This window comes from Cryptotermes secundus, unplaced genomic scaffold, assembly GCF_002891405.2.
Source record: "Cryptotermes secundus unplaced genomic scaffold, Csec_1.0 scaffold462, whole genome shotgun sequence".
In the NCBI taxonomy this organism is placed as follows: domain Eukaryota; kingdom Metazoa; phylum Arthropoda; class Insecta; order Blattodea; family Kalotermitidae; genus Cryptotermes; species Cryptotermes secundus.
In genome coordinates, this window is record NW_019724744.1 from 1,139,924 (window position 1) to 1,153,313 (window position 13,390).

At 39.9% G+C, this 13,390-nt stretch overlaps 1 protein-coding gene across 2 annotated transcripts; it reads right to left on the bottom strand.

The window, feature by feature from the left end:
• Positions 1-1,254: 1,254 nt before the first annotated feature.
• LOC111862820 (histone-lysine N-methyltransferase PR-Set7) lies at positions 1,255-13,243 on the bottom strand. Of its 2 annotated transcripts, none has more exons than XM_023848542.2 (6): positions 12,913-13,243; positions 8,578-8,889; positions 6,991-7,141; positions 5,735-5,966; positions 4,534-4,724; positions 1,255-3,332 (listed from the first exon to the last, which is right to left on the bottom strand). In XM_023848542.2, exons 1-6 carry the CDS (start codon positions 12,920-12,922, stop codon positions 3,122-3,124), a joined length of 1,107 nt encoding a protein of 368 aa, XP_023704310.1. In that variant the 5' UTR covers positions 12,923-13,243; the 3' UTR covers positions 1,255-3,121. The 2 variants fall into 2 exon arrangements, with proteins under 2 accessions (XP_023704310.1, XP_023704309.1); XM_023848541.2 differs by having other exon boundaries at positions 5,732-5,966.
• Between the last annotated feature and the right edge of the window lie 147 nt (positions 13,244-13,390).

Here is a 13,390-nt window from a genome sequence, read left to right on the forward strand (position 1 = left end):
GGACACCTATATCTTACTAATGTGGAACATGTAAGTACACCGTATGGTTGTCATCTTCTTCATCAGCATTATCAATGATCATCCTTTCCAATTGCAGGCATAATGAGAATTGTTACGGATATTATAAAACAGAATGCTTTCATTGTTTCAGAAGACTTTAAGATTTATTTTTCCTGTTGATCATTATTTAAGACTTTCAGGAATACTGCCAAAGATCATTCTGTTACTGTGCTCCCTTCAGTTTCTTCTGTGTAAATATATATATATATATGCACAGTATATGTATAGTAATAATATGATCAAGTTTGTGTATGGTTATTGCATACGAGATTACATGCTGCGGCATATATCTGGTGTGTAAGCTACAGAGTCCATGTGTGGTTTGACTTGGAGGAATGGAGTGTGTTGGTGTATTTTTGTATGGTAAAAACATTAAGTGCTTCTTTCTGGTTTTGATGTTTATGCAACATTACAAATATGCACGCATTGTTATCTGTCTGCATTTTGATTCCCCGCGCTACCAGATTTTTTGAGAAGTAGTGGGTCTGGAACGGGGTCCACTTAGCCTCGTGAGGATAATTGAGGAGCTATTTCAAGGAAATAGTGGTTCTGGTCTAGAAAAACCGAAATTAACGGCTGTAGCGCTGACCTCGCGACCTCTATCCGCTAAAGTTGGCTCTAACTTCGCCGACAAGCGGCAGTCGCTCGGTCGGTATAGTTCGCTTGCAGACTGAAACCATGGAGTTTCCTCTATCCTCGTCCAGAAAAGAATCATAGCAGCAGCAGTGCTTACTGATGAGACAAACACAGTACGCCCAGTCCTCAACTTGAGTTCTACCAGCATGAATTCAGTTTAATGCAGTTTTTAAAGCAGAGCTTATATACATTTTTGCATCATTTGTAAGTGTACTGAAAATGTTTGAAGCAATATATATTCAGAATGTCGGAGCATGCTGGTGTTAGTGCGTGGGTTTGAACCAGTCCTTCACATGTCTTAATTGTTTATGTTAACACTGCTTACATCAGTGATGTTCACTTCAATGAATAAGAAAGTTTGAAACATACAGATGCTGACTTAGAGGACACAGTTTATAGTGGGACTGATACATATCCCCCCCCACAACAGGTGAAACAGTCCAACATGACCTGTGTAACTCTGTGATTCTAGCTGGATAAATATTTCATCAACTGGACCTCCATTTCATGAAGACAACCACTACTGCTGTTATAACAAGAAAATGACAACAAAACAAGTAAAGTTACTTTCCAAGTCTCCTTCCAACAGGAAGTCTTTTGAGTTTATTCACTGCAGTCTACAAAACATTATACAAAGATGGGGAGAAATCATATATTATATATGGACATTACAAAATTTGTATAAAATGAGTCAATACTAGTGCAGCTGCCCCATTGCATACTGATGTAAATTAAATTAAGACTATTGTTTGTGTCATGTACAGGTGTGCTAAAACCTGTGTGCTACTTGTCACTTACATGGACATGGTGACCCCAAGACACGAATGTAAATTGAGACATTATATTAACACTAGTGACTGTTACAATACCCATTCCCGTACAGCACAGAATTAGGCTGGCTGAAATTACAGTTTACACTCTTGTGTATCCTGATGACAGTGGAAGCAGGTTCCTCCGAAACTTTGGTAAGTCTTAACACTATACAGCATCATATTTCACAAGACAATAGTAATCTTCATGTTCACTGCAATGAGAACCTTAGGTCTTTCATAAATGATCTTCAGTCTTCAGACTCTGATACAAAATAATAATAATGTTATTCACACTGTTTATGCCAAAAGACAGGAAATGTAAATAAAACAAAATTGTTTATATACCATAAATTGAACGAAGACTGCCTGGCATCATGAACCGAAAAACACCGTGAAAAACTTCATACAGAAACCGACACAAACGCTTTCTCTTGTACAGCTGCACTTTACTCTGGTAAATCTAATATACCACAAACTCTTATTGGTATACATGTGCCATTATCTCCTGTCAGGCCTCTCCAATGCAATTTATTTTGGATCAGAAAGTCTGCAGACTGCTAACACATAATTTCAATAGTACATTGAGAAAAATCTTAAATGGAGGAAATTTAACAGAGACTGTTGAGTTGGGATAATTAAAATTAAACTATAAATAAGGGAAGACTTCAAATTAAGGAACATCAAATGAATGTTCCAGTTTATACTGAACAAGTGCCATGCACAGCGGGAGATGATTCTCAAGGCTTTCTCTTTCTTGCCTACTGTTGTACCCCCTTTCAGCCATCTCTGATCCGTCATTCAGTCTGAAGCACTTGCATGAGCAATGATTATGTGAACAGAATGGACAGATGACTGAAGACAAACAGAGGAAAGTAAGCATGGAAGCTTGTACGACACACAGATGGGACAAATCCATGGCCTCAGTACAGTTGGACTTAGCTACTGACATGAGTACATCTGAGATCCATCTCAAATGAACAAACCTGCTATCACCATGTCCATATAGGTCTATAAAAATTATTTGCACCAAAAACCACCCAAGTGAGCCAATGGAGATGGCAGTTTCACTGCTCTAACAGCTATTTGTACAGGTCAAACTAACTGGTGTATAAAATGGACATATATACATATAATAAATACACAACTCTGGCAAATCCTAATGCTTCAGAATATATTTCACCAACAAATGCATCATCAGAGATCTTTGTCTTGACAATGTATCAAACTGCATTTTCTAAACCTATTGCAAAACAGAAGATTTATATAATACAGTCATAAAATTGTCATTTCATTAATACAGGCAGTGGTACCAACTCCCACAAAAATCTATCTTGTATCAACTTGAATTCTACAGTTTCTCAGTCAATTCTCAAACACAAAATTTCACAAGAAATTCCAACATTTACCGAGCACAAATTGAACGCTCTGTGGTCCAGATTTCATGCCCTGTCTGGATTAGTCTCACGTATCATTTAACAAATGACCGCCAGATGCTGAAAAATACAGCGCGCAGATGTGCTCAGTCACTTGGTTGCACATCACATTACTTGAAAGCACTGTCAATATCATGAAACACAACAGCAAGTTCAATACCAAGAGTATTATCACAGGTTTTATGCTGCAAGCCAAGGGTGGTAGCGTATCGATTCCTTGCTGCGATCCCCATAGTCATACATCACTTCCTCACCTGGGGGGATGTCCTCCTTTGCAATTAGCACCAGATGGGGTTTGTTCACAATGCATACTGTCTTTGTGATGAGGTTGCCACTTCTACTATGGTTCACCAACCGTCCAAGGCGACCAGATTCTGCTGTGGCATCCACACTGTAACCAGAAGGAAATGCCCCAGTTACAATACAACCATCATGACCTCCACCCAGTTGGCAGGGCACCTATGAGGAAAATCGGTGGTAATGACCACAGTGGAACCCAGGGCTGGGTTGGGATTTAACTAGAACCTTCTTTACAAGCATGTGGCATTTCAACATGACAACAGGCAAGTTATGAACATGGAGTAATTTTCTGACATTTAACTCAAAAGAAACTGACCATTTACTGTAACATTTCACACTGTTAGTCTCTTAATTCTGGTGTCACTGGTCTCAGTTTCCTATCTCTGAAACATAAATCCATATTTGGAGATGTCTCAAAAATGTTTAGTTGTACTGCGAGGTATTCAAGAACTGCATGAGAATTCTGTAACCAATATAAATTGTGTGTGTGTGGGGGGAAAAAAGAGGTCCTCCTCCTAATTGTGTCAGCATCATTTCCAATTTTATGTAGGTCAATGCATGAAAAGGGGGACACAGTAGCGTAGTTGGTTGAGGCACTATGCTACAAGCTGGAAGGTTGCAGGTCCCATTTCCAATGTGACTGGATTTTTCAATTAACCTAATCCTTCCAGCCGCACTATGGCCCTGGGGTCAACAGAAACGAGTACCAGGAATCTTCCTGGGGATAAGGGGCGGCTGGCGCGTAAGGCTAACAACTTCACCACCATATGTAAGCCAACTGTCTAGAAAATGTGGGAGCCTCAATGTCTGACAACCCTATGGGCCTCCACAGCCTGCAACAGGGATAGCTTTACCTTTTTACCAGTACATGAAATGCCTCAACTCTCTTATTTTCCTACAATCCTTCCTTTTTGATTTATTACTAGTAATTTCTTCTTATCATCTTCCAGCACTTGATTGAACCATGTTCTTTTAAGTTTTAATTCTAATACCTTTTTCAGTATGCTTGTTCTAGCCAACCTTTTACACAGCCAGATGACTGTATCTGTTTCTCTTGTCACTCTGTTACATTCTGAACTCCTACTTCTCTACAAATTTAATTTATAATTCTATTCCTTCTTCCTTTTCCCCTGCCTCAGTCCTGCTACTATTTCTGTGTGTAAGGTTATGTCTTGAAGTTCTCACTACTGGTTAATATATGTTCTGTATGTCCTTTTGAAATCTCCAGAGCAGACATGCTACTTAAAACAGTTATTCAAAACCTGACTGCAGTGAATGCACATAAAACTCACCAGTACTGGTTGTTTCGGTACTTGAAGTAATACATGTAGCAACCTGTGTTCTGGTCCTGGGAATAGTTCTTTTCACGTTCTTTTGCTTCACACATGTCGATCAACTCCCCTGCATACTCAACCACAAATTCCCCCTTAGAGAAATGCCTTGTTGTCACAATGCCACGCCCCTTTCCCTCAAAGTTGTGGACCTGCAACAAATGGATTGCACTGTTAACTCTTTAAAGCACCACAGCAGCTGTAAGTTTCAGCTGTTTAACATTCAAAACTTCTGCATATGACCCACATAAGCAACACAAGAATGAGTTTATGTTTGTATTGCAACATGTACCATCAATTTTATACTTTTATCCACGTAAAAATAAGCTCAATCTAACCCAATCCACTGTCCTCCCAAAATTTTCACGTCTTTATACTTTAACAAATTTGTATTTACAATACAGATACCTTAACTGATTTGTGTGTACCGCCTGATAGCACTTGATGGTCGAAATGTAGTGTATAGCTGGAAATAAAAAATAATCTCACACCTTGTATTTGTTTGTTTAGATGTAGAAAGTGAATTTTTCAACAGTTCTTACATGAACTGCATGCTTCAAGGTCAACATCTGGTGTGAGCGATCCCACAGCCCTGCCCATGATACGAACTGAACCCCAATTCCTCATTCATCCAGCCCACAGCCTGGTGACTATACTAGCTTCCCCAAGCAGCCTCCGTAGTCTAGGGGTAACATTCCCACCTCATGACTCAAGGTATGCAGGTTCAAACCCAGTGGAGGTCGTGGTATTTTTAAGGGCGGAAAAATTCAGGGAACAAGTCCTCCAGGAGGAACTTTAAGCCGTGTGTCCCGTGTCATAGATTTACGGCACGTAGAAGAACCTCATGTCTCTAGGAGGCCTATGAGCTAAATTACAGGCCCTTTCCCGCCCAAGTAGTCTCCAATGCCTCTGGTGGATGGGGGAAGCATCAAGGTACCGGGGGCCGACCTCGTTGGCTCTACGGGGGCTGATGGCACGCATCATTACCGGTAGGGTATGGCGACAGTAGAAATTAAAAGGGGGACGCACAATGGACCAATAACTGGTCTAAGTGCATGGGGAAACCCACCCCCTCCCATAATACATACATACTAGCTTCCCCACATAACTCATTACGCTGAGCAACCATTAGTTAACAAACAAAAAGCTGTGTACATACAACCTCAAGTCCATCCTCCCTCCGAGACAAGATTGCTTCCTCCAGATCGCGCTGTTGCTCCTCCAGCACTGTTGTCTTGGTCTTGCGTACGCTACGCCGTACTGGGAAGTATTCAGTCAACTTGTGGTTGCCAGATACTTTGGTAGGTGGTGCAGCAGAAGCACTGTTGCAACACACGGGCTTTGGGACAGTCTTTGGAGCCAGCTGCTGGTTGACAGTCTGACTTGGGTTCAGCCTGCACAGTGTACATACGTGAGTAGGCAATGGCATTCAGTGTAATTGTTGTAAGTAACTCGAAACTGTAAGGCAGGCTTCAAATTGTCCTACAAATAACATACAAATGGTTAATCATAAGCCATCTCCTTTATAAAGTATACTTACTATACTTCACATGACCACATCAAAATATTGTTACTCACAGAATAGACATGATACTCTGAAATAAAATGTATTAACAGTCAACAATTTGCTGACACAGTAATCTGAAATTCTGTAATCACAACGATAAATCTTAAGCTGGGGCCACACGAGCGCATAAAATGCGTCCGTTGTAACGAACATTGCTGAGAACACCACACAGTTGCAGAATGCGGTGCATAGTTTATTCGCCTCTCTTCTTTATTTCTACAATGGACGCATTTTGTGCGCTCGTGTGGCCCCAGCCTAAAGCTTAGGAAAATGTGTGTCTACACGTAAGACATTCAAGATTATGTAAAGTAGCTTTTCTGCAGGTACCAGTGCATTGCTGCAATAGCAGCTGGTTGAGACACTATAATACAAGCTGCAATGTTGCCAGTTTGATTCCCAATGAGGTCATGCACCATATCCCTGGGGTCAGCTCCGCGTCTAACAAATGAGTACCAGGAATCTTCCTGGGAGTAAAGTGTAGCCGGCCGGCATGTAAGGCTGACAATCTCACCGTCACCTGTGAGCTGACTGTCTAGAAAATGTGGGAGACTCAAAAGTCTCACAATCCTATGGGCCTCCAAGGTCTGTTACAAAGAGAGCTTTACCTTGTACCAGTCCATTGCAAGTGACTTAAGTGACTGTGCTCTTAATTCACACCAACAAATTAAGTATGGTCATGCCATATACCAAAATCCTGCCCCCATCTTCACAGTCAACCCCAAAGATGTAGGCTACATTTCCTCTAACACACCGGTATTCACCTACAATACTACATATTGTCACAACCTTGAAGATCACTATCTGAACATATGCTGTGTCAAAACCTCAAGCATTGCATCACACGTACTTACTTTCGCCGAGATTTTACAGCTCTTTTTGGTGACAATGAAATGCGGAGTTGAGAGAGAGCACTTGAAGGAGACAGACGTGCGACATCTGCACACAACTGTATCTTGTGAGGGCTGCAGCTAAATGAGTGCAGTACAGAGTTCTTCTCAACATCTGTAAAAGGAAAATGGAATAAAGGTGGGAATGTACACATCAGCTACTGATATACAGCAGACTGAAGTAAACACATTTAAAATATATAACATAAAAATACATGTTATCAGAATTTACTCTTGGCTACAGTACAAAACAACAAAACCAACTGGGGAACTAAAATTATCTTAAGCTGTGAAAACGCTAAACCAGCAGTGTATCAAGGGCTATAGGAACAAATGACAGAAAACTGATATGAGCAGAAACAATGAATGAAAGTGGGTAACTGTGAGAGAATTACAAATTCCACAAATAACAGAATTTATAAAATATATGGACAAAACTGGAAACAGTTCAATGAGAAGATGAGCTCAGACTGGATAAAAAAAAATTTACAATACTAACCACACGGAAGAGGAGACTGGGCTCGTCCTAGAGCTAGCATGGGTTCCATGGAAAGAAACCTCTAATGCCGCTGGGACATGAACCCCAAATCTGTGGTCATGCAGGGTGTAGCCTTGTCACCACAGTGACAATTCTATCCTGGATCGTTTACTTATGTGGCATCACACCTGCTTCTTGCTGGTTACTTGATAACCCTACTTTTGACTCTAAAGATAGACGCAGTATATTCCGCTTAAACATCAGTGAAATTCTACCACACTACACAGCATCACATCTCAAAACATAATATTCTTCCTAGATTTTGAGTCCTCATACCAAATGCATACTTTTGGCCGTGCCATAGGTCAAGCTGTTAGTCGCTGGCTTCCAACCGCGGGAACCCAGGTCTGGTCAAGTGGGATTCGTGGTGGACAAAGTGGTGCTGGGACATGTTTTCTCTGAGTACTTCAGTTTCCCCTGCCAATCTTCATTCCACCAATTGCTCCACAATCACCCTCACCTATCATCTGGGGCTGGTACAAGAGGCCAGAAGTGGCCGCAGTACAAGGGACTGAGTCCCACCCCACTAGCAATTAAAAAAAAAACATACTTTTTATCTAGCATTGATGCATGCTGTGTACAAAATATGCAATTTAAAGCCTGGCTGCCATCTAGGAATATGAGTCAACAGCTCCCCCATGTAAATATATTTTAATTTATGCAGCAATCTTGAATTCACCATCAAGATGAAAATGGATATGCTTTCAGTGTACAGTTAAGTCTAATGGATTTAATAACTGATTCATGTTGAAAATTATGGCTGATTAAATGTTAATGAACTTGTTCATCACTGTGACATACAACAATGAAAGAAACACACAGAGAGGCACACATATGGTGCCCCCCCCCCAAAAAAGTGGCAAAGAAACCTAGAACGTGGCAGATACTTCAAGTCTGATGGGCAAGTCAATCCGGCAGTATGACACGGTAGAAGATGCATAACCATTTCCATGATTTTAAACACCAGACTACAATGCAGAGAATCACCTTATAAATTAACAAATGGTACTAACCATTAGCAATGGTGGGTTCTGAAGGCTTGTCACTTTCCTTTTTAGGTGAAGATCTAGCAATGGAAATGTTAAATGTGTCCTTTTCAACATTTTCAATCAATTGAGACTTGTTGTCTGGCACAACATCAGCACATTCTCGTGGTGAGAAAAACTTTGTGATTAGTGGGGTTTTGCTTTGAGGACTTGCATGGGAAAGTCTACCCTGAAATTCTTTTGACAGTTTTGAGTCCTTCTTTTTAGGGGCACCACATGACACATCTTCTGGGGCCTCAGTCACTGGCTTCAGTCGACCCTTGGCACATTTTCTTCTTCCTAAAGAGTAAAATGAATATTCTATTAATTATCATAATTAATTTTAGCAATGAAAGCAGTTAGGCCAATTACAATTTACTGGGTGTCCCATGAGGAAAGGTCAATATTCTGGGAGGTCACAGTATCAGTCATTCTAAGCAAAAAAGCGTATATGTACATGTGTCTTTTTCCAAATGGCTTCCAAGATAGAATTATTTCACTGACAGTTCCAAAACTGTTGATAAGAAAGAGATATAATGTCCTGTTTCCAATACCAGCATTTATTGTTGTTGAATGTAACATAAAGCATAATAATTTTCATTTCATGCATCCTGTTGTGTTACAATACACAACTCTTTTATTAACCGTCACAACACAACAAATAGAAAGAATCAGGGCTTCACTACATGTTTCAGCCACTAACGGCCATCATCAGGCAAACACATATCAATAAACATACACCACTGAACTGCCGTACAATAGAATGGAATTTGATGTTGTATAACATTAATTAAGTTTTATCTTGTTTTATACAACAACTTTCAGTTTTTTTATATAATCTGACTTACTGTATTTTTACACAAAGTACAGTAAAACTTGGTTATAGCAACATCGGTTTCTGCGACACCTTGTCTATTGCGTCAAATATTCAATGGTACGAACTAATTCCTCATAAAGCAACTGTTTTTATACCTTGCTTAGTACAACATGCGTAAATGCATCAACCTCGTATGTAACGTCATTTTCATTCCTTAATTTCTCTGATATCGTGGGAACGTTCGATGTGTCTGCCCACCCTCACGTTCTCTACTTGCTGACGTGACTGTCCTGGAAGAATACGACCGCGGGCTGCAAGAGGAGCGTGGGTTTTATGCGAAAACAAGGGTGTGGGGTGGGACTGCGTGAATAGTGCAAGAGGACGCGGCAGGTTGTTAACTGCATTCCTTTCCTAGAATCTCGTCTAACAGGACCTCACATTGTCTACTTACCCTATAGCGTTCCTGCCTAAACCCAGAGAAGTGCAATAGCGAAAATATGACAATGAAAAGGAAAGTTTTAAGCATTGAAGAGAAAGTTAAAGTGATTCGTGAAATAGAAAATGGAAAGAAAAAAGCTGATGTATGCCGCGAATTTGGTTTGGTGAATTCTACAGTACAAATGATATGGAGAATCCATATTAATTCCACGTTACTGTTACGTTAGTCTGTACTTAACTACGTATTTCACTAAAAAATGCAACATTTTAACTCGGTTTTTGGTAGATTTTTACGTGACTAACATAAGGCTACTGTGGAAGTGCCCATTTCGGTTACAACGACACTATTTTTAGGTCCCTTTGATGACGTTATAACCAAGTTCTACTGTATTTTAACATTGTATCCATTCTATTGTATGGCAGTTCAATGGTGTATGTTTGTTGATATGTGTTTGCCTGATGATGGCCATTAGTGGCTGAAACATGTAGTGAAGCCCTAATTCCTTCAATTTGTTGTGTTTTGACGGTTAATAAAAGAGTTGTAAAAAGCATAATACATAAAGGTGGCAGACAGACCCCTTGAATATGAAGCAAAAGCTAAAATATATGGCAATGACAGTAACAATTCAAATTTCATTCACACAGGAAGTAATAGCACATTAAATTCAGTGAATGCTTGTTACAATTTTATTTCAGAATTTGTTTTCCTTTCTGCTACCTTAAATGTAAACATTATAACATTCTAAAATATGAATTTTACTTCTGTATTATATGGGTGACATTGTGATCCCTCACATTAAGGATAGAGGTGTATCTACCAGAGCTATTTGGAAAGCAGCCTCCATTTATTTTAGGTAAGTAATGCAGAAGCATGGGAGAGCTTGCACATGTGAGGTAGCATCACATGACTGGTCACCCAGTGTTTGTTTTTGTCCCTTCACAGTGACTTACGATGTCTTGCAACTGATAGTCCTGCCAGCTGTGAAATTAGCATGCGTATCCACTTTCTTCACACTAAAAACATGAGCAGAAATCCATCGTGAATTATGCAAGGTTTATGGTCAAAATGTCATGAGTGAAAGAACTGTATGACAATAGTGAAGAACAAATGTTCACGATGAAAGGCGCAGTGACTGGCCATCTATAATGAGTGGTGATCTTGTTTCAAAATGTTAACCAAAAAATTTGTGAAAGATGGCAGTTCACAATTTATGAACTTTCTTGTGAATTTCCACAGATTTCATGCACTGTTCTCTACAAGATTATCACAGTTAGACTAGGCTATCACAAGTTTTGAGCATGATGATTTCCAAAAAAAATGCTCACAGATACACACAAACTGCAGAGAATGATTTCAGCTCTGACTTTTTTAGAACAGTACTATAAAGACTGCGATGAATTTCTGTCCCATTGCAAGAGTAACAGACAATGAAACCTGGGTTTAATTAGTAAATTTTGAAACTAAAGAGTGGTCAAACAGTGGATGCACACACTATTAAACAAGCCAAAAAGTTTAAACAAACACTGTCTGCCAGAATGCAAATGGTAACTGTTGTCTGTGATAGGAAGGGACTGCTGACTGTGCAGTACAGGCAACAAGGGAACACAGTTCACAGCAATGACAGAAGTGTATTGTGAAACACTAAAAAACTGTGTACAATGATTCAGTGCTCACGTCCAGAGCAGCGGTCCTCCATGACAATGTGTTTCCACATACAGCTGCTTGCACTTGAGTACTGTTGGAACATTTCAACTGGGAGTTGTTTGACCAACCTCCTTACAGCACTGATCTTGCTCTGTGTGACTACCACCTGTTTGCCTACCTAAAGCACTGGTTGATTACACTCAGCAATAAGGAGTTTATGGAAGGTGTCAAAATGTGGCTGAGCTCACAGGCAGCTGACTTCTTTGCCACAGGCATATAAAAACTTATTCCCCAATATGACAAGTGCCTCAATTCAAGTTGTAACTACAGTGGGAAGTACTTAAGTATACACGCATTTTTGTATATCAAATTTTTCCCATTGCTTGTTTTGTTAAGAGCTCACCTGAGGTTACTTTCTGAATAGCCATCATATATACACAAAATATAAAGATTTCAGAAATGGTAAGAGGGGGATGAAGGAGAATGCACAATGAGGAGCTTCATATTTTGTACTGCTCAAGAGCGCTCAATTTAAGAATTAAATTACATATGCATGGAAGAGATAACAAATGCAAAATTTGAGGTTTTCACAATGGTGGGTGTGAACAGTTCTATATTCTGGGCTATTGACTTTTAACAGACAATACAACATTATATCCACGAAGGGACATAAATATGGGGACCTGGCCTTCCTGGTTGGGGGAATCTCAGATCTGAGACAGTAAAATATGGAGGTGATTCTTGCAGGACTTGGACCCGCAACGGCCAACAGCAATTGTAAACAAGAAACCAGCCCTTTCATCACAGAAGGTGGTGCACATCAACAAACCTGCAGGTGACAGTAATAAAAATCTGGTACTGGGCCTCAGTGGCATGCTTGACATCAAGACTGACTAGCCCACTGACTGTCCCTCTAACATGACTGACTTTGTATGCTGGATTCGTGGTTCCTTCCCACCATTTTCTAAGCTTTCTCTTATCCTTGAATAAACAACTATGCCAGGTATTTCGTATTTTCGGTCTAAAATTTTAGTTTTTACAGTCAATGATATTGGGTAGTGGCCAGGCACTGCAAGGAGACATAGTTGTGACCCAGGTGACATGAATGTGAGAGCATTAGCAGCATGCGTTACTGGGAGAAGCCGCCAGCTAGCGTGGTCACGTGCCGTTGAACACGGATGCTGAACAATCCCTGATGTCGAAGCAATTACCAAGCAACGGCAGGTGAAGTCATAGCACACTGAAACTTAGTGTGTGCTATAACAAATTGTGGAGTTGGTGAATTATAGCGATAGCGCTATGATTAACGTACACCAATTAATCCCATTCAAACCCCGTGTATAATCACTGAATATATGTGAGCATAATCTTACTTCAGATAATACAATTGTTTGAATCGAGATTAAAAATAAAGTCATCTTACCTCGCACCATGATAAATGAATAAATTTTCTTCAAAAACAACGTAAAATTAGTAGCTGGCTAGCTACCGTTCAAAATCCATAATTTGAAATTCTTAGGTGACAAATAGCCACTGTGAAATTCACACAACTTGCAATTAAAAGTACATTAACGTTAACTGTTCAGCTGATTCGGATCCATTTTTCGATACCCTGCGATATTATTCGTTACATCTTATAAAATTATTCTCAGACACCCTCTGCCTATTCCGTGCCGTAATTCACATTTCCAACCTGCAAAACGGGCCTTTAACAAATCCGTTGATGCTTGCAACGCTTTCAACCAAAAAACTGATCATTGATTGCCAGTACACATTTTGATGACCAACTTAATACTCACGCGTTGGAGATTAATGCTGACATCTAGTGACGAGATTGGAACAAATTGATATTTAATCCAAAATCAAGCAAAACGTTCTCAACGCATATTACTGTCTAGTAT